The sequence below is a fragment of the Passer montanus genome, unplaced genomic scaffold (genome assembly GCF_014805655.1).
Source record: "Passer montanus isolate IOZ18808 unplaced genomic scaffold, ASM1480565v1 scaffold53, whole genome shotgun sequence".
NCBI lineage: Eukaryota > Metazoa > Chordata > Aves > Passeriformes > Passeridae > Passer > Passer montanus.
The window spans coordinates 6768907-6789929 of NW_024370263.1; the positions used below are offsets into that span (position 1 = coordinate 6768907).

Sequence of the window (21023 nt, forward strand, 5' to 3'; positions counted from 1 at the left end):
CGCAGCCCTCCAAACAGCAACTCTCACCCTGTGTGTTTTGGGGTAAGCTACCTGGCCTGCTCCCTCTCCCCAGGTTTGGGGGACAGGGCTGGTGCTCCCCTGAGGACGCCTTAGTGACAGCAGGCACTGCTCCAGCATTAGCTTTTTCCCTGCAGCCTGTTTCCCCAGCTTGGCACAGGAGCCACAGAGATGTCCTGCCCACCCAGGCACATCTGCTGGCAGCAGAGTGACCTTCATGGAGCTGCCTGCGTGCGGGAGCTGCGGCTGGCAGCGCGCCCGGCCGAGACGGAGGCGACAGCGAAACCGGTCCCGCAGCAGGTCGGGGAGCAGAGCCCGCCTCAGCTCTCCAACAGCAGCACCAGCAGGCTCCCCACACACACCAGTGTGAACTGAAACCTCTCCTTCACCACAAGCAGACACAGCTCACAGCACCCGAAACCCCTTCAAAACACACAGAGCTGGATGTCCCTGAGGAGCCACTCGTGATTAACACCCTTCTGCCACTGTAACCTGTTGGTGCCAACTGGGAACAGCCACCATGGGGTGACAGCCCCCCTTCCCCATCTCTGGGAAGGCACAGTGATGCTGTCAGTGACACTCCTGACTGACACCTGCCTAGTCAGCTCAGCTAACCCCAGCAAGCCCTGGGACTGATGCCTGGGGGAAGCCTTGGGACGTGATGCCCGTGCCAGCTTTGCTGGTGCTTCCAGGCTGTGCCACTCAGGCTCTTTCCCCACCCCTGCCTGGGGGTGCCCCTGCTCTCTACCAAGCCCGGAGAGCAGCAGCAGTCCCCAAAAGCCAGGGCATGCCAGCATGTGGGTTCAGTGCCCTGGTCACCCACGCTTGCAGTGGATCTGGGCACCTGGTAGTGGCTCTCCCAGCCCCAGGTAAGGCACAGATCTCCCACAGACGTGCTCCGAGGGGATGTGAAAGCAAGTGATGACAGATGGCTTCAGAGCAGAGAGCATATATTCAAGATCTGCTTCCTGTGAACTGGATGACTCATCTGAGATCAAGTATCAGCTCTGGTACCAGGAGCTGCTGCCAGAACAGGGGGCTCCTTCTCCCCAGCAGGAGAGGAGGGATGCAGGCTGCTGGGCCAGCAGGAGAGCCAGGCAATACCCTGGGTCTGGCCTTGGCACCTTAATCCCCAGCCAAACAAAGGAATCTGGATGGATTCATTAGCTGGCTGGATTCATTAACTGGATGAAAAACAGTGTCTCAATAAACTCTGCTGATCTCCTCAACTGGCACATGGTACTCAAGGTCCTTCATGCCCAACCACTGCTGCCCACAGCTGCTGCAGGAGCTTCTCAGAGGATGGAGCAAGTGTTTGCTCTGATGGGCTATTTACAGCCCCTGAGCACCCACTCCTGGCAGTTGTTGGACACAGGGCACCAGGCAAGCTAAGCCTTTGCTCTGGGCCAGGATTCAGGATCAGGTCTCCAGGGCCAAAGTGAACATGGTCATCCTCCTTGAAGAAGGCAGGCAAAAATTGGAGCCTGAATGTCTTTAAATATCTGAATGATGGCCAGATAAAATCCCCATGGGAAACAGATTTTTTTTTTAATGCTCTCTGCTCTGTTACCAGATGAGCAATAACTCACACTGCAAGAAACTATCGCCCGCTTGCCAGCTGCTCTTCTGAAGATGGATGGTAGAGATTAAGGCCAAAGTATCTTCCTGCTGAAGAGCCTTTGGGCAGGACCCCCAGCACAGCACGCTCAGCCCTGCAGGAGCTCTTGCTACCTCAGCTGCCCCTCACAGCCTCCTCCCTCCTCCACCTGGCCTGGCCCTCCACCCATCTCCTTTGCTCCCCTCCACTTTCTTCCCCTGGTAAGATGATTTTGCCAGAGCCATTTACAGCTGCTTTTGCCTCTGTTCTTGATAGCTACAAAAGGCAAAGCTGGGTTTAAAGGTGTTGTAAGGCTGCACTGCTCTTTGCTGGGCTCTGCCCTTCTGCAGTCCTCACCCATGGGACACCGCTCGTGCCATCCCAAGTGGGGGCTGTCTGCAGACCTCTCTGAGGGGCTCCATGGGGTGGGAGCATCACAGAGCTGCTGCACAGCACACCCAGAGTGCCCCACAAACCCCCAGTGCCCATGGCCAGCAGCACAGGCTGCAGCTGCCAGCACCCAGGGGTGACAAGGGACCTACGTGTGTGATGGACCCTCGGTAGGTGATGGGCGACTCCGGAGGGGGTCTGGACGTGGGTGTTCCTTTGGTGATGCTTCCTCCCGAGGCAGAGCTGAGGGAAGTACCTGTAGGACACAAAACCTGTGAGCTGGGGGCTGGATTTGCTGTTCAGCACAAAACCTGTGGGGCTGAGACTGCTGAGTGCAGGATTTGACCCAGTCTCTGTGGGACACCCTCCAAGAGCTGTCAGTGTTCAACCCCAAGCCTTGCAGAACTCTTTGTGCCAAGTCTCTTGAGAAACCCATCCTTGTGAGCGTGGGGTGGAGAGGAGGTAAAATATAGGTCTTTTGAGGCTATCAGCTCCCTGCTGTCTTTGTGGAGGTGCTGAGCAGATTTATGAGCCTGGGAGAAAGCACAGCCTGGCTCAGCCTCTCCTGATGTGATCAGAGCAGATCTGTGGTGAGATGCAGCTCAGGGTGGCTTGAGTTCATTCACACAGATCTGTCCTGGGCTGGAGCCAGCCCACAGCACTCAGGCTCTTGGCTTGTCTTACTGTGGGGGTTCACAAACCAGAAACCTCTGCATTTATTTTCTTCTGCTTGGTAATGGGGAAATAAACCCATCAGAGCTGCATTTAACCAAAATGGGGTCCCTGTCCAGCTGCAGCAGCAACAATGAAGAGCATGAAAATACCAATTAATGTAATTTAAACAGGTCTTGCTTTGTCTTAAGCAACAGATTTTCAGGTGCCCCTTGAACACATAACCTCCACCAGAATCAACACTAGAAGCCCTGATTTGGGAAGGTAGAGAAAAGGGGCAAAGAGACCCCTTTAGCTGGGCACAATTCCAGTCAAACCAGTCAAACTGGGCAGCTGCAGCCAGTGTGGATCCACCAGGATTGGCAGTGCCAGCATCCCTCCCTCCCCAAGGCTGGGGCACAGGCCCCCACTCCGTGTTCTCACCCCGCAGGATGGAGCCCTCCTGGGATGGCTGCAGAACCAGACTTTCTGGCTGGCTGGCCTGGCTTCTAGGAGAAAGTTGTTCCTGCTTTACTCCAGGAAAAGGCACTGGAAAACATTAACCAGGTATCAGCATAGGTGCAGGACATGAGGCCACAGCCCTTGGCAGTGCCAGCCCGGAGGCAGCACCTTTGTGGCACCTTTGCCATTCCCAACTCCTTGGGATGAGCTTCCCCAGGGTGGTGAATGCACAAATTCACCCATTGAGCAAAGCCAGATCCTTCACCCTGGCACTGCCCACACCAGGACCACAGCTGACACTCAAAACCCTGTGCTGGTTTATAACAGTGAGAAACAGCTCATATCTCTCCTCCTCAGGCTTGATCCCTCACCCATTCCCTCCTGCTGTTAAGAAAAGCTTCCAAATCTGCAGACTAAACACTTTCTTTGTTCACTTCAGGCCATTTACTCTTTATCCTACCAGCTTGAGGAACAATATATTTCCTTCCTTCGATCACAGTACTACCTGAAGGGTATTTATAGGCTGGGAAGTGTCCCTGACTGAGCTGTTGCTTTCCTATACTGCATAAATTTAGCTCCCAGTGTCTCTGCTCCCCTGATGGAGTAATCCTTTCATCCTCTTAGCAGTTCTCTCTGTGCTCCCATGCTGTGCTCCTCCCTTCCCCTACACCTCTGGCAAGCTCACTCCCTCCTGCTCTCAGAACTCGTGAAAAACAACTCATCTCCCAGTTCCTTACCCAGTTTCTTGGGATCCATGGTCAGTGGCAGGCCCATGGTGATGGAGCCAACGGGGACCTTGGCGTGCTCAGGGCTGTAGGGTGTGTGGAGCTGGATGGGCATTCCCTGTGGGGCAAGAGGAGAGGTCAGGAGCAACTGATGGTCCCTGTGAGGCACCTCCACCACTCTCACTTTTCAATGCCCTACCTGGGAAATGGATCCGACGGATCTCTCCAGCACAGAGGGGTGCTTGGTGGAGGAGATGAGGGGAGGAGGGTTGGAGATGCTGGCTAGTCTCTGCAGCCCTGAGCGAGAGCTCTCATGCAGGTTTAGTGGGATGGGGTGTCCTGTGAGGAGAACACAGATGTCAGTGAGACTGAGGGCAGGCAGAGTGGCTGCAGCCATCAGAGAACAAAGGGGCAGGGGAGGGAGCAGGGGCTGGCTGCAGTGACCTGGCTGGCTGTGAGCCTGCACGAGCTCCAAGTCACATGGTCATTTTGGAAAGGACTGGAATAGTTTAAATTACTGCCTTGTCCCCTCTGCAGGCAGAAAATGAGCTGTGCCCAACCTGTCTGCCCTCCAGCCAGAGAGGGATAAAACCTGTCTGACTTTGCACCCACACTGCTCTGTGACAAACCACATCCCTACCCCTGCCCCAGCCAGAGTTGGGAGACACACCTGACCACCCTGGGACCTTTAAAGAGCCCAACCTGTGATGCTGGCTGTAAGCACAGCCTCTGGGCTCAGTCCAGGGCAGGCAGGGGAGGGCACATGCCACGCAGCCAGTGGGTTTCACTTGCCTGGTGGGTTATACTGGAACAAGTGGGGCTCCGCCTGGGGAGAAGTTTTGATCACATCCCGGGGGTAGGACAGGACAGGGGGCCAGCAGGAGGCAGCCACTGACTCTGCACTCAGCTTCTGAACCTCGGCGATGGCTGAGAAATGCACGGACTTCTCTGCAAAGGACACAGAAAGAAACTGCGTGGTCAGGGGCCAGCATGAGTGAGGGGTCCCTGTGAGCACAGCAGGGAGGCAAGAGCCAGCTCCAAGCACAGGAGATGGCTTCAGTTCAGTCCAACTTGGCCATGAGGTGAGGGCTGAGCTCCACAGCCAAGCTAAAAGGAAAAAGCTCATTGTCACTGCCTGGATTTGCCTGCATTTATTATTTTACTCAGGTTTAAAGTGCAGTGGGATGTTTGTTGGTGACTCTGCTGGTGCTCACTGCCTGCAAGAAGCTCCATGGACCTGGTGCCATCCTACCTCACCCAGGAGAGATGGCATTTGACATGCAGAGTCCAGCTCCTTGGCTATTAGTGAATTGCTCCTGGGCAGCTCCTGCCTGTGCCCACAGCTCCACATCATCCCAGCATGGCAGGGCTGGAGGATTAAAGATGGTGCCACCAAATCCTTCCCTGAGGTTAAAGCCAAGAAGCAGCAATGCTGGCATCCCTCTGGTGCATGGGGGACATCCAGAGGGCACCAGCTCACTGGTGACTACACTGTAGTGTGCAGCTTCCCAAAATTACCTGGTTCCCATCCTGGATACCAGGCTGGGATCATCCTGGCTATAAAAAGGCTGATGGGAGGCCAAGAAGAGTTTAATGATGGAGGAGCTGTGCTGGGCACACCTGAACCCTGCCATGTGCTGGAAGATGCTGAGGAAAAGAGAGGCTTCATCTGCACCAGCTCTATGCCAAGTGCATCCTCATGCTTGGCAAAGCAGACGGATGAGACAGCCTTTTCTGGACGGATTAGAGGCAGGTTTGGAAGGATTTGCTTGTAATCAATAAACACTTCATTTTGCACTGCCCTTCCTCCCCAGATCCACCTGTGTAATGTTTGCATTGACCAGAAATTAGGAACTGGGCAGTAAACAATAGCAATCACAAATGAACCCAGCCTTTAACCATCAATTTTTGATAAAAATAGATGCTGAATCCTGCTAAGCCTAATAATAGGGCAAGTAGATTATCAGAGGCCCAATTTAATGAGGCTTTACTACATTATCGTTATTAATGCTCAGTGTACTCAGAAGCTGGGAGATTATTCTTGTCTGCCTCAGTGAGACAAGAAATCTATTCTGGGCACACAGAAGTGTGCAGGCACTCACACCTGTGCAGCCTGGTGGGACCAGACCCTGGCTGTGACCTCTTCTGTCCCCATGTAGGATCCCAGAGAGGATCCCTTCATCCTGCCAACAGAGGGGCATCCAGGCACTTCCTCCTCACTGATGGAGAGTCTCTGGCACACCCACACTCCCTGATCTTCTCCCCCTCAGCTCGGCCCCATTCAGCTCTGCTCGTGTGGGGGCAAACAGGGCTGGGATCTCCCAGCTGAAGATGCTCCCTAAGCCAAGGCACTGTCAGCCAAGGCTGTGTGCACCCTGGATGGCTCTCGGAGAGCCTCCTCCTCCTCCCCTCCCCGTGGGAGCCTCCCCTCCCGTGCGAGCCTCTCCAGCCTGTGAAATGTGGCCAGTTCCTAATTGCCCCCGCATTAGAGGGTGGCTATAACTCAGCCAGCTTTTGATAAAATAGCACTTACACGGGGAAGAGAGAGTTCCTATTACCGTTTATCAAGTCCCTGGAATGGGAGCGAAGGAGTCAGAGTTTATATGATCCGTCATCCAAATTAATGCTCTTGGCTCCCCGTTGCCTACAGAGGCCAAATGAAACACAACTAAATCAACACCAAACACACTGCTGGCGCTCCAGCCGCCCAGTGATAACCAAAGATATGCCCGACAGCAACCCAGCACTGGGGAAAGGGATCTGTGTGCCTGTGGGTGAGATCCAGGCAGGGCTGCCTCTGCCCAGCCCCGTGATTAGCAGGGAAGGCCAGGAGGACTCAGGAAGGTATGGCTGGCTGGCCACCCTCCAAGCTGATAGAGCCCCAGCCAGCAGCTCGAGGCAGCCAACGCCTCGGCCAGGATGTGTGCAAGACTTGGCTTTGAAGCGGATCCAGAGCGGTGTGAAGGATGTTGATCTCCGGAGCGGCCGCAGGAGTTCCAGCTCTCTTATCAAGCCAGGGAGGAACAGCAGTACCTGCTCTGGTGGAGTCAGCCCCTTGCTGAGAGGTGGCAGAGGGCTGCTTTCCAGAGGGCTCTGCAGGCTGGGCTGGACTCTCCCTTTCAACTCCAAGCCATGTGGCAGCACGATGTCTGCAGTCTGGATGCCTGCCACTCCACTGGGATGGCTCAGAGAGCAGGGGAGGGAAGGGATGCACGCAGATTTGCCAGGAATATCTGGCTATCTCCCTTCTAACCTCTGACCCACAGCCAGGATGTGTTCCAAGAGGCAGAGAGAGAACTGAGACTGTGCCTGAGTCCATACTTGTACTGAAACCAGGACTTTGGGGGAGCTGATTTCTCCCCTTGAGGTGACTCATCACAAACCTTCTGCTTTTCAAAAGGGAAACGCATTCCCACTGTGAACAGAGGAGACCAGCCTGGGGTCCACATGCATGCCAGACCCACTGTGGAACCCAGCACAGATGCACAGCCACACAGGGCTTGGAGAGCACACAGCTGGAGCCCAAGACCTACTGAAATGTTTGCAGGGATATAGGGAGGCATAATTACTTTCATTAACATGAAAGATTCAGAGCTGTACAGAGGAGAGAATAAAGTGCTTCATATCATTAGTGCTTTGCAGAGAACAAAGCAACAAAAGATCCACCTGGATAACAGATCCTTGTATTTGATAATGGTGCCAGCAGGCCACAGAGTGGAGTGGGTGACTTCAACACCTAAAGCCTGCCTTGTACCTCATACCCACTCATCTGCCTCACCTCCTCATCCTCCTGTGGGCAGGAGGAACCTGGAGCTGCAGCACTGGGACACAGGCCATGCAGAGCTCCAGGCTGGAGTGCTGGCAGTGGCACCCAGCTCACAAGGAAGCTGAGCAGTGCAGCATCAGATCTGCACAGGTTTACAACACAGGAGATCAAACCTGATTACCTGCCACGGGGAGGGAAGGGCTGGAGGGGAACTGTTCCAGCTGGGCAACAAACAGGAGCACAGCAGGATAAGATCTACTGGAAATGGGACTTCACAGGTGGCAACACCACGACTTAGGGGAAACTCCCTTTCCTGCAAGGTGAGCAGGCACCTTCCTTGCTTATATGCAAAACATTCTGAAGGTGTGATGCACACATGGTGCTGTTTATTGTTTGAAAAAATTGTGGCCAAGTGCCAGCAATGCAAGCAAATCCTTCTGTCCAGAGGGACATGACAGCTTGAGGAATATCTACCTGGCCTGGACACTGCAGAGCAGGCTGCTTCAATCCTGGCTGCCTGAGGGTGAACTAGTGCAGTGATTTTCCAGCAAACATCACAGCCAAGTCCAGTGCCTCCTCAGTGCAGTCTTATCCACCCTTCTCTTCCATGCACAAGCAGGTGATTTTTGCAGCTGCACCCTTTCCTGTTCAGGATCCAGCACTGGTGGACACTGTGCCCACCCAAGCCCAACTTCCCTGGCTGTGCCATTGGGGACAGCCTCTCATCTTCCTTAACAACTGAGCCATGGGCTAGCTACAGGGGTCAGGGACACAGACTCTGAACTGGAACAGACTCTAGCACTCAGATTAAAAACACATTTAGAGGATGGTTTCATCAGGACTTCCCGTCTCTCCTTAACCTTGATCCCCAGGTGCTCAAGCTAATAATGCTTCAGATGCTCTATGGTGGGAACCTCTGAATTGCTCATTAGGCAGCCAAACCACATCAGAGCTATTCCGGGGAGAAAGCACTGGGAATCTTTACAGGAACCTTTGGACTCCGAGTCACAGTATTAGCATTGATTTTAAATGAAATAATGGTCCCTGCTGTGCATTAAAAGCATTCTTTATAGAAAGCCAGCAAGGTAGAAAAGAGCCATTGTACCCAGAGCCTTGGCATGCCTCCAGGCCCCTCTGCTCTCTGGTGAATGGCAGATGCTAATAAAGGCAATCTTCACCTCCTCGGCGCTCCACACTGCCCGGTTTGCTGTGGGCTCAATGAGACATCATGTACTGTCTAATGAACACGGGAAATTAGCCATGCCTCTCTCGTCCTGCCTCAAGATGCTATTAAAGAGCTTTCAGGGGTCGAAACAAGCTTTCACCTAGGAGGGAGAAAGCTGCTGGCTGCGTACAGCTGCACGCCCCGCGCGGATGAACGCACAGCCCCTACCTTCCTTCTCCCCAACAGCGGGGCTCCGGCTCTTCCCCCTGGGACTGCTGCTGGGCTGCTGCTGCTCCTTCTCAGCCTGCTGCTGCTGGGACTGTGAGAGCTTGCTCGGGGGCATGTCCTCGCGGGCAGACTCGTGGGCTTTTGTGATCTGCTGCTGGTAGAGAGCCAAGGCGTGGGGAGGCACCTGAGGCTTCGCGCTTCCGCTCTGCAGCACCCCCTCTGAGAAACCTTCGGAAATCTGCAAAGCAGTAAGGGTTGGTGACGCTCATCGTGTGCTGTTGATATCCGTAACAATCTTGAAGATATCGGGAGTTATCAGAAGCCCCTGCCCCACACTGTCATGGCAAGTCTTAGCAGAGGCCAAACAGGGCTTCAAAGCTCACTAGCCACAGGGGATTTAAAAAGCCCATGACAGAGAGTACCAGCTCTGTGCTGGTGATACTACAGGACAGGGTCACACTTGTTCAAAACCTCTAATCTGTGGTTACGTGCTTGTAGCTTTTGACAGAAATTGCATTACAGCAGCCACATCTTAAGCTGCAATATGGGAAACTGGAAGAACATCAGGAATTGGTCCTCCCGGAGGAGCATGCAAACCCCAAGCAGGGATTTCCTCCCTGCCCACCACCCTGCATCGCTGCTCCTCCAGTGCTGACCCTGGAGATACCAGGATCTTCTCACAGCCCAAGCCATTATATCAGTACTTTCAATACATGGCTACTGAGCAGCCAAAAAGGGGGACCAAGCAAAGCTCCTGGGTGAGAAAGGTGATATCCTTCAAGCACAAGATGAAGTGCAGGGCTGGGAAGGTGCACTCCTCCTTTTTAAAGCAATGGGAGGCAGCAGTCATGTGGAAATGAGAAGCTTTTTCTGTCCAGACCTCCCACGATTTTCTGATAAAAGAGCTCAAGAGACATCCAAATGCTGCTGGCAGAGCTGCTCCAGCAGCTGGCAACACACTCTGCACAGGGAGCACCTTGCCTGGCCGGGGGCTTGCACCGCCCAGGCACAGCACCAGAGGCCATCCCCAGCGATGAGCACATCCTTGCAACCCTGACGCACACCACGGAGCCCAGCAGGAGAGCATGCACGAGGCACAGGCTGTGCTCCCAGTCCCTGCCCTGTCCAGCAGGGTACTCACAATGGGAGGGATGGCAGCAGCTCTCTGCTTCAGCTGTTTCAGGTCCAGCGGCTTCTGCGGCGAGGAGTTGAGCCGGGTGTCGCTGGCGGTGTTGAGCAGGCTGGGCCGGGGGGACAGCAACCTGGAACCAGAACAGGACATCAGCCATGGGCAGGCTCCATGGCCCACGGCTCCCCCACGCCCTGCACCCCTGTTCTGTGCTGCCAAACCCAGAGGACATCCTCTGCATCACAGAGGAGCGTGCTGGACTGACAGCAACCTGGAACCAGAACAGGACATCAGCCATGGGCAGGCTCCATGGCCCATGGCTCCCCCACGCCCTGCACCCTTGTTCTGTGCTGCCAAACCCAGACACATCCTCTGCATCAGAGAGGAGTGTGCTGGACCGCTGCTCGCTGCTGGGAATCTGGGCTCAAAGACAACCCCCAAGGGACTACATGTCCAAACAAGACCCTTATGTCTGGCTTAAGAGGCTCTTGAGCCCACTTTCCCTCATCCCCATGCTATTTCTAGCAAATCTGCTGCTGTTCAGAATAAACCTGAGGGAAAATGGACTCTAGAGCTGGTTTTGGAGCAAGGCAACCAGCTTGGATTTCATTTGGACATCATGCTACCCTCCAGAGCTCACATGTACAGCTCATCCAGGGCTGGGGATCAGCTTCATGCTCTTCTTCAAGGACTGTCTTTTATCAAGGTGCTAAAGCCAGGGCAAGCCACCATGTGCAGGCAACTCGGGCCCCTGGGTCACTTGAAAGATGAGAGGCTGGATTTGGATGGGATTTGGCACTCAGCAGCCCAGCAGCTGTGCAGCCCTGCACTCTCACCACTTGCCCTTCCCCTTGGCTGCTTGAGCTGCCTGGTAGACACTCAGCCAGCCATGCAGAGCCCCTGTGCAAACATGGGGGGCATCCCCATGGTGCCACCAAAATGGGGTGGGATGGAGATGTGCAAAGCCCTCGGGTCAAACCCTCAGCATGTCCAGCTCCTGAGCTTATGCTGAGACCTCAGGGACCACATCTGCCCAGGCCATCTCTGCTCTCTCTCCCTCCCGACTCCAGTTTGTTGAAGCCAGTTCATAGTTTTCAAGCTTTACAGCTTGATTTGTTTATTTTAGCTGTTATTTCAGTGTTCTCTTCAGCCTATAAATTTCAAGGTCATTCCATGCTCACCCTTGGATGAATAAACAAGCGTGGCGGGGCCGTGTGTGGGGAATAAACTCATCATGGTGCTGGGGCTGCCCCAGCCCTCACTCTGCAGTGTCTGGCATCAGAGGGGAAGGGGACCCACCTCCACACTGGCACCAGGGTTAGGCACCCAGGGGAAACCAACCCAGGGACAGCAAATCTGAATTCTTCTCTAAATAATCCCAATGATATTTGCCTGTGGAGCCACAGGGGTGCTGTAAAGCCACACTCCTAGAAGAGTGCAGTGCCCCAAAATCTGCTGAGACACAGGGCTGGGGACAAGGGCACCCAGCACTTGTTCTGAGACCTTCACGCCAGGCTGAGCAGTGGAAGTGCCACCCCAGCAGCTGCTTCGTGCACTCGTTGGTGCTTGAAGAGGTACACTGAAGCACCCTTAAAGTCCCTTTAAGCACCCTCAAGATCTTCAGGTTTCCTGAAGCCCTCCAGGATCCTGATGCTTCGGAAGCCGAAGTCAGTATTAAATTCATAAATATGCAAATTGCCTAATTTATTACGTCCCTCCCAGCAGATCTTGCGCCACACAATGGGACGTCTGTTGGGTGCTTTGCTCTGGAAATCACCATATGAACAATTCTCGGCATCTCTTACCCACCTGCTGCCAACCCAGTGCCTCCCAAACCCAAGGACCAGTGCCTTAAGATGGCTGATGGCATTGGGAAGGATGGGAGAAGAGTCAGACCAGGAGGGAGTCGGCAGGCTCACAGCTGGGCCTCAGGAGTGTGGAAATGTCCCCTCCCAGGCATGAAGCTTTGGGGATGACCATGACACTACATTTCCTATGCTCTTTCTCCTTCTGCCACGGAGATGGATGGGGATTAATTTAACTTCCAGATGATCCAACACCCTGACACATGACCCAGCCAAACACGATTCCATATTAGTTGTGCAAAGTGGCTACCAGATCTCCACAACGGGCTCCCCCAAGCCAGAGACACGGCTCCAACACTGCACTGGCCTGGCAGAGACCTTGCACCCATAGCTGAGCCACCAATGGGACGTGCAGCACCGGGATGGTCGGGGCAGGTGTCTCCTCACCATGCTGCAGGTCTGCAGCGGGAGCTGTGTGTGGCCCTCCTCACATGTCCCCATCTGGTGTGACCTCCTGCTGAACCACATCTTGGCCGTGCTTGCAGCAGCCCTCCTGCAGCACTCGCTGCATGGAACCACAGACAACCAGCTGCCTCCTTCAGCTCGGATGAGTTAAGGCTGCGCCTCCTCAATCCTGGACATGTCTTCGCTAGCGTGAACTGCAGGAGGACCAAAAAAAGGCTGCCCCTGCTCTGAACCCTTCCCTTTCTCACCGCGGGGACACCCCAGCCACCCTCTGTCCTCTTCTGGGAGATGCCGGGGACAGCTTGATGCTTTCACACGCGCGGGGAAGAGCACCCACGCCCCGCTGGCGCTGGGTGGGCGGGCGAGCAGCGGGTGACGCGGTGACGGGGCGGCTCACGCGGCTCCGCGGTCCCGCGCAGCGCGAGTCACGCTGCGGCAGCGCCAACGCCCGCGGCCCGCCAGCCCGCGGCCCACGGGGAGGGCAGGGGAGCAAAGCCACAGCTGGCAAGGGCACCGAGCACCCACCGGGAGCGCGGTGGTGCCAAACAGCTCTGAGCCAGCTGAGGATCAGCCCTGTGGGTGCTCCTGGGCTGGGAAGCGCCCGATGCCAGCTGCAGCCTTGCCATGCCAGCAGGCTCTGCTGTCGCCCGCGCCTTATCACCACAGCGGCTAAGAGGAGTGGCCCGGGAGCTGCGGGACGCATGTTTAGTGTTTAATATTCCTGGGAGCTGGTAACTGTTTGACAAGTGAGATAGGCGCTGACTCAGCGAGGAGCAGCCATGGAAAGTTGTTCCCAAGACGACTTGCTCCTTTGCTGCTGAGAAGTTGGTGCAAGCCACTGCTGCCCTGCTTTGGGTTGGGTTAATGCTAAACTGCAGGAGGAAAGCCCTGCTGGCCTCACTCTCCCTTACTGGGAGATTTTCTCCTGTCTGGGAAGCAGGGGAGGGGTGGTGCTGGACTCTGGCCATTGCTGGAGAGGAGTACTGCAGCCAAGAGGCCTCAGCCCTGCCACGGGGCTGGCCAGCAGCACCTGCACCACCCCTTGGCACCGCCTGCGCTGCTCGGCAGCGAGGGGCTGCACCCCAGAGGATGCTCCTGCAGCAGCAGTGCTCATCCACTGGCTCCTGCATCCATCACAGGGGAAGCACAGAGGCCATTTGGAGCGGTGGGATGCACAACAGCTCCCTCCGGCTTCATCCCACCACTTTGCTCAGTTGCTTTTTTAATAACCCCATCCCCAGCGCTGCACACAGCCTGCCCAGCCTGGCAGCACCCGTCCTGCTGCCAAACTTCTCCCTGTGATCCCACAGAAGGCTTGCAAGACAGTGGATGTCAGCCTTCAGTCCCTGCCCAGCTCTGAGTCAAAGAGGGACTGCTGCCCCTACACACAATAGCAGAGCATACACAGGAGTCCCACCTGGCCCAGGAGCCATCATAAAATTCACTGCTACAAAGATGTGTGTATTCACACGTATTCTTTAAAAAATGGAAAACCCTCTCTCCATCTGTGAGGCTCTTGGGTGGGGAGGGCCCTGTGGGAAGAGCTGGGAGGGGAGCAAGATGTTTCTCCAAGGAGGAGGCCAGTGCTTCTCCTCCCTGTCCCAAGAGCCATCCACGAAGGGTCTGAGGCGCTCTTGGCTGCCAGGCCTAGGGGTGGGTGGAGGGCTGGGGACTGCAGTGGCTCAGGTGAAGACCCACTGGCATGGCCCCAGGAAAGCTCACACAGACCACATTCTCCTGCCTTTATGGCCAGGATGGATAATTTGCCCCTACAGATCTGAGCAACATCTCTGCCAAAGGAGCCACTCGCCCCCTCCTGCAGTAAAAAGGATCCCTGACGTGACTTTTCTCCTGCCAATGCCAACTCAGACAGAAACCATTCCCAACCCCGGATGCTGGCAACCAGCACAACTCCACTGTCCCCGAGAGCACATCCCGCTCCATTGCGTCACCCCGATGGGCAGCTGCCACCAGCAAATGCAGTGGCTCTGCACCCAACATCTGCCCACGGCCATGTCCTAGAAGCACCCGTGCGTTGGGACATCGCACTGCTTGTTGTGTCACAGCCCCTTTGGAAGCAACAGCCAAAGGGCTGGGGGCACGTGGGGACACAGCTGGGAAGTCCCCTTGCCCGGGGGAGCGCCTGAGCAGTGATATTCCCAAGGAGGAGCTCGCAAAGGCACCCATGGCACTGTGACACAATGGAAAAGCCCATCTGGCCCTTGGGTCATGCCCTTGTCCCCCTGTCCCCCTGCTCCTACCTGCTCTTGTCCACAGCATCCTGCTCATCCATCTCGTCTGCGCTGCAGGTCGCGCTGGAGTCGCTGTCGGGGTTCACCCCGGGGCCTTTGCTGCCCTTATGGCTCTCCTTCTTCTCGGCCTTGGGTGTCCCCTCTGTCCCCGCCGTCCCCGCGCTGCTGACGCCGCTTTCCACCTTCTTGTCATTCCCCTTGTCCTTCTCCTGGCTCTCTTCGCTCTCCTCCTTCTTCACCTCGCTCTTGCAGGGCTCCTCGCTCGCCTTCTCCTCCGGCTCCTCCGTTTTCACCACGTCCACCACCAGCTCCTCCGGCACCTTCTCCTCGGTGCTGGGTGCCTCGGGGGCTGTCTCCGGCGGGGGGCTGGCAGCAGGAGCAGGGTTGGCAGGGGGAGCAGGAGGAGCCTCGGGGGGTGTTGGAGCCTCTTCCCACTTGACTGCCGGTTCTGTGCCGGCGTCACCTCCCGGCCCGGGTGGTGCCTTGGCCCCGTTTTCGCCTCCTTCTTTGGCTTCGGGCCTTGGCGAGGGAATGCTCTCGGTGTCGGAGCTGTTATTTACTGCAGCTGAGAAAAGGGAAGAAATAAAAATAAGGATCAGCCTGAGATTCTTGCTTCCCATATCGCTGCCTCCACCCCCTCCCTTGGGAAGAGAACGCCCTCGTTCCTCTGAGGGGGAGATGATCCCGGGGCTGGGAGAACTGTGCTGGGATCCCCAGATCCAGAGCCTGCTGAGGAAAGGGCTCTTCTGGGGGCCTCTCTGCTTGCCCAGCACGACTTAACCCCCACCCAAACACAAAATCACACACCCAAAAGCCTGCAGACTGAGCTGGATTTTAAGGGAAAACCCTGGCTGCTGGCTGGTCTGGCAGGACAAGATCTGCTCCCTTCTCCCCCGCTTACCCATGGCACATGATCAGCTGCCCCAGACCAGGCACCCTACTCGCTGACTTACATCACCTGTCTCCCTGGCTCTGCCACCCCTGGAGCAGCTGGGATGATCCCAAAACACTACACGTGTTTGTTGTTGGTGGCAGAAGAAAGGAGGTCAGGGTCGGCGAAAGGAAAGTGCTGGCAGTGCTGCAGGACAGGTTAATTATTACATGGCAAGGATCATTCCCAGATCTGCCACCAGCAGCCTGATGTGAGCTGGAAGCACAAGCATCCATGCACTGCTCAGAGTTAGGTGCTGCCAAGAGATTGTTTCTACAGCTGGGGAGAGGATCACTCCCTCCAAGCCTCGGCTGGACAAACATGGCCAGGGCCAGGAACACCAGGAGATTTCCACAGTCCCATCCCAGCGTGTCCCCGCCGGGCAGGGCTCTCACGCTCATGCCCCAAAGGCTTCCTCACATGCATTCCTAGACCTGCCTCTCTCCACAGCAGCTCAGACAGCTTTCAAATGCTGATGAGAGGAGTGCCACAGAGGCAATGAGTCCTAAGAGCTGTACATCAGAGCACATCCATCTGTCCTGAGAGTGAAATTGTACCACACTCTTCAGGAATCTCAGTCTTCTCCAATCTTACTCATTTGCAAACAAGAAATGAGGTGTCCCATCACCCAGCCAGGACAAGGTTCACAGTGCGTTTGGCAAAACTCTTCCCAACTGCCACTTGATGCTGCTCTGAATGCTATGCTGAGACATCCAACAGTGGCTCATCTCAAACTCAGCCAAGCTCTGGACTTCCTTGCATTCCCTCCAGATGCTGAATCCATAGTCTACACCATAATTCCAACCCTGAGTCTTTCCCCCCATCCCTGGATTGCCCACACTGCCCCTGCAAGGTATTGTCTGAGTATCCCCAGATGTCAGCCTGGAGCCAGCACCTGTGTAACACCACCACTTCCATGCCCATTACATTTTTCACACTCCTCATGCTTTTCTACAACTCTGTAGGGCACCCCAGCAGCAGAGCAAGAGCTGATGCTTGGAGAGTAAAACTCAGAAGCATGTCAAGAGATCTGTCTCTAATCTCAAAATCATGTTGTTTCCTCTCAGGCATTCTCACAAAGAGCAGTAACTACCTTTTACTTTGCTCCTGTGAGTCACGTATCACCTCACACAAAGATTTACCTGGAATCTGCCTTGTAATGAGTCACTCACAAGGACAATTTGAAAAGATTTCCAGTTTCAAGTCCCATTAGCCTGGGTGCTAAGGCCAAGAACCAGTGTGGTGCCAGAGTGCTGGTTAAGTTATTAAATTACTTTGACAGAAGTCAAATGGGCATTGTTGGAAAATTGTGCACATTTTCTCTGAACTCCAAACTGCTGTGCTTTCTAAGCGATAAATAGCTGAAAATTGTCACTTTCAAGTTGTTTCCTTTCTTTGGTATGGCTGGGAGGGAGAAAAATGCTGCCTTAAAAGGGAAAGGAGGAGGAAAAGCCCCTCAAAAAGGTGCATCAGCATTGCTGGTGGCAGATCCCAGCTTCCCCTGCCTTCTCTCCAGTGCTGGGCTCCAGGAGCTCCACTGCCCAGGAAAGCAGCAGTGCCCTGACGGTATGGGGACACACAGACCTTGGTGGGTTATCTCTCCTTGAGCCCATGATAAGCTCCATGAGAGCTCACAGTGGTGGCTAACAGAATGCAGGGACCCTCCTTTGGAGCAAAACAGCAAGAAATGTGATTTACAGGAGGTCCTGGAGGCTGTGTGCTCTTGGAAAGCGCGCTGACGGAAATCAGAAACCAAAGGGCGCCCAAAATAGCCATCTGTCCAGACAGACACGGGAGGAGGGCAGTGATCCAGGGCACTCCTTGCAAGCGTGAAATCCAGAGGCATCCAAAATGCCACGAGTGCTGTGAGACACCATCACCTTGGCGTGACTTTGGGGTGACAGACCCCTTGTGAGTGCTGATGTGTGCAGCCCCAGAGAGGCCGTGCGCGGTGCCTCTGCCGCGACCGGGCAGCAAAGCCAGAGGAGCTGAGCGTGTTCCCTGCCACAGCCCCCACCTGCCTCACCTTCGGCCTCCTCTGCCATCTCCTCCTCGTTGCCACTCGTCCCTGACACCTCCATCTCCTCGTCCTCAGCTACGGGAGGGAAGGCGGCTTCTTCGTTCTGAACAGCGGCGCCTTTTTTCTTCTTCCTCTTGGCATTCCTTTCTTTCTCCTGAAGAAGAGCAAGAATGGTGAGAGGTGAAGCCTGTGGGGCAGCAGAGAGCACTTTGGTCCTGCCCAAAGGGTCAAGAGGGATGCTCACATTGCCAGAGACCCCCTGCCATGGGTAAACCCTCTGAGCACCAGGCTTTGGGACCAGACTCGCCTGTTGAAAGCCTGGCAGTGTGGTGTCACCTGGCCAAAAACTTGTGACTGCTCTGCAACGGCCAGCCTGGCCCCACAGGGAGCTCCAGCCTCAGTATTCAGGGGAAGAATGGCACAGACATATGGACAAGGGACAAGCATGCTGAGGTCACCAGTGCGGGGCTGGCAAGAGCCTGGGGGTCACATGTCTGCTCATGACACACGTGTGACACGTTGGTCCTGCGCATTTCCGGGCTCTACCTCCAGCTACACAAACATGCATGGCTGGGACTTGACGCTTATCTTCAGATAACAAAGCTGATGCCCCAGATACAGCCCAGCCAACATTTTCATGCACCTGCTTTCATGACCCCTTTGGCAAGTGCTGCCAAAGAACTTTGACTCCCGTGCCAGGGCAGCTGTCACCGGTGGACAGTGGGCAAGCTCAGCGCAGCACGGCATCCCAAAGGTGACTGAGGTGACTGCCTGGTGTCCTGGCTTGCCCTGAGACAGCCCCAACCCTCCCTGGCTCGAGCACGTGCCACAGCCACGAGGGTGTGGACAGCTGCTCCCTCCTGCAGACCTAAAGGAAAAGTCTCGGCTTTGCTATTGTTTCCTGCTCTTGTTGCTTGAGTAAATATTACCAGTAGGAACAGGCTCATCATCTCCGGCTCTCCCTGCAAACCCCACATGAGTGACGTGTGTAGGACATTTATTTACATGGATGAAAAGATAAAGCCTTGGTGGAAACGTTAACTTTGCTGCTGGATCTCTGCGCTGGGAAGAGCTGGTCCCCCCTTCCCCCACCCCCAACTTTTCAATCCTTTAGAAAACTTCCAGATAAAACAAACAAATACAACTGCTTTTTGCTTGGAAACGCTGCTTGCTCAAAATCTATTTTTATCAAACAGGGCAGGAGAGAGGGAAAAGAGGCACTTGAGAAGCGGCTCTGTGCAGGCGTGGAGAGGCAGGGGAGGAAGGCCAGGCTCTGTGGTTCCCTTTCCCCAGCCCAGCCCTGCTGGCGGTGTCCCGGTGCTGCCGGCGTTCGCGCCTCTGCCCCGGCAGCGCTCGGCACCGCACGTTCCCTGTGGAGCAGCAGTTCCCCATCACGCTAACGCAGTGACAAAGCGCCGACGTTACTATGGCAAAGACTTCTCTGCCTCTTACTCACGGGTCCGTGACTCAGCCGCGGGCAGGAGCAGGCTCCTCTCTGGGAATTAGCTGGGAACCAGCCTCTGCCTCAGCACCCTACTTGGCCAGAGCCCGGGGCTGGCAGCTGCTGGCAGAGCAGAGCAGTGAGCGGCCCCAGGGGCACTGTGGGTCCCTCTCCTGGCAAACCCTGCTGCTGGTATTTAGGGGAAATTATGTGAAATACAGGCAGCAGATCCTGGCTACATCTAGAGATGTGTTCAAGGCCACCACTTTGCCTCTTATCACGCCTACAGCTCCAGACTCCTTGTGCAGTCTTGCTCCTCTCTACCTTCCACCAGGTATTTCTTGAGGAGCATCCAGGACTTGGTGCCACTCAAACGCTCTGACACACAGCACAGCAACGACACAGAACCCTGCACGAGGGGTCACTCCATGCCTCCTCCTCCACAATGTCTTTCTGGGCCTTCCTGACAAATTTGACCGCTCTCTGCACTCACCATTTGATGTGGCAGCAACGACCCAAAGAGCTCCCAAACCCCGCTACCAACACGGAGCCACTCTGATGGCAACCTCCCGTCAGGCTCAGCCTGTCCCAAGAGCAGGACCAAGGCAAGTCAGACACACTCATTCCCAGAAGCAGAGGCCACCAGACCGCACTCCTGAAGCATTTTTTTGCTGTGCAAAGAGCATCATCCAAAAAAGCAAGGACTTAAAGGAATGCTGCTCAGAGCAGCTCCACAGGACTTGATCTCCAAGCAGGACCAGCCCTGAGGATAACTGGCCCCTCTTTCCTGCAGAAGCCAAAACAAGCCCAGTAGACCAAAGTGACAGTCACACCACAGACTGCTCCAGTGAAGACAGTGCCTATCTGCAGCCACTGACAGAAGGAGCAGCTCTGAGGACACCGTGTATCCCCATGCCCTGCTTTCCTTAAATGCCAAGATTAGCGAGTGCAGCGTGCTGAAGGTCAAGGCTAAGTGACGCTGATGCCTGGGACACATCTGAGCAGCCAGCAGTGAAACCCAGCCAAAACACACAGCAGGGCAGATAAAGTGAAGCCTCAAGGTGGCCTGACCCTGCCCCAGCAGTAACAGGCTGCCTGTGCCAGGGTGCAGCCGGCTGGTTCCGTGTCTGTCTCCCACCCCACACCGGTCACTGCTGCCAGCACGGCCCCACAGCTCCTCAGGGCCACCTGCACACTGCTGAATCCTGCTGTCACACCTACCTGGAAGAGGAGGCTACAATATTAATGAGCCCCATTCGGGAAATGAATGAGATCTGCTAATTAAGTTTACTCTCATTTAGCATGAGGAAGAAAAGCAGAGCCACTGCATTTCCCTGCACACGATCAGCAGTAGCTGCTGGTGGTGAGGTCAGGGAATAATCTGTGGATGTCACAGCAAAACTAAGTGATGCCATACTGCTTCACACGTGCTTCCTCCACAGAGGTCATGGCTGATACTGGCTATAGGATGAGATTTGGAGGTTCAGTTTTCTTGGGATTATATTTAGGAGTCAGGAAGGAAGGTCCATGGCAATTTAATCTCAGTTGTTCTTTTATTTTATTCAGCTTTCTGGCATCTGCTGTTGCCACAAAACAATAGAGTACAATAAATAACAGCTGAATGTTCATTGTTCTTCTCCACGACCGAATCCCACAGCCTCCAATGCTCGAAAAATAAAATGATGATGCTGATATAAACTGCAAGTGAGAGTGAGCAATTAAGACTGGAGAAGTCTAGCGGCTGCCTTGGAGGGACGGATGCAGGGAAAAATGTGGTTCTGCAGAAAAACACTTCCGTGATATAATTTCTGCAACATTAGGGAGCAGAGTAAATTAATACACACCGGCTCCACTGCCAGCAAAGCCGTATGATCTTATTTCAGATTCTCCCCAGTAATGAACAATGATATCTTTCTAATGTAACTTTTTATATTCAGAGGGCTTGATGCACATTTCACAGAATATTTCATTCCAGCCT

General features: G+C 54.9%; 1 protein-coding gene across 14 annotated transcripts in view; it reads right to left on the bottom strand.

Moving 5' to 3' along the window:
• NCOR2 (nuclear receptor corepressor 2) overlaps positions 1–21023 on the bottom strand; it is a 226887-nt gene that overhangs the window by 21160 nt on the left and 184704 nt on the right. For 12 of the 14 annotated variants that reach the window (XM_039724633.1, XM_039724632.1, XM_039724631.1 and 9 more), the window contains 9 exons: positions 17602–17758; positions 14663–15218; positions 10144–10264; positions 9003–9240; positions 4636–4791; positions 4043–4182; positions 3856–3961; positions 3101–3205; positions 2158–2261 (listed from right to left, as the gene is read on the bottom strand). In XM_039724633.1, the coding sequence (XP_039580567.1) occupies positions 2158–2261; positions 3101–3205; positions 3856–3961; positions 4043–4182; positions 4636–4791; positions 9003–9240; positions 10144–10264; positions 14663–15218; positions 17602–17758 (1683 nt within the window). The remainder of the gene's footprint in view (positions 1–2157; positions 2262–3100; positions 3206–3855; positions 3962–4042; positions 4183–4635; positions 4792–9002; positions 9241–10143; positions 10265–14662; positions 15219–17601; positions 17759–21023) is intronic. The other 2 variants (XM_039724630.1, XM_039724629.1) reach the window with 1 other exon arrangement.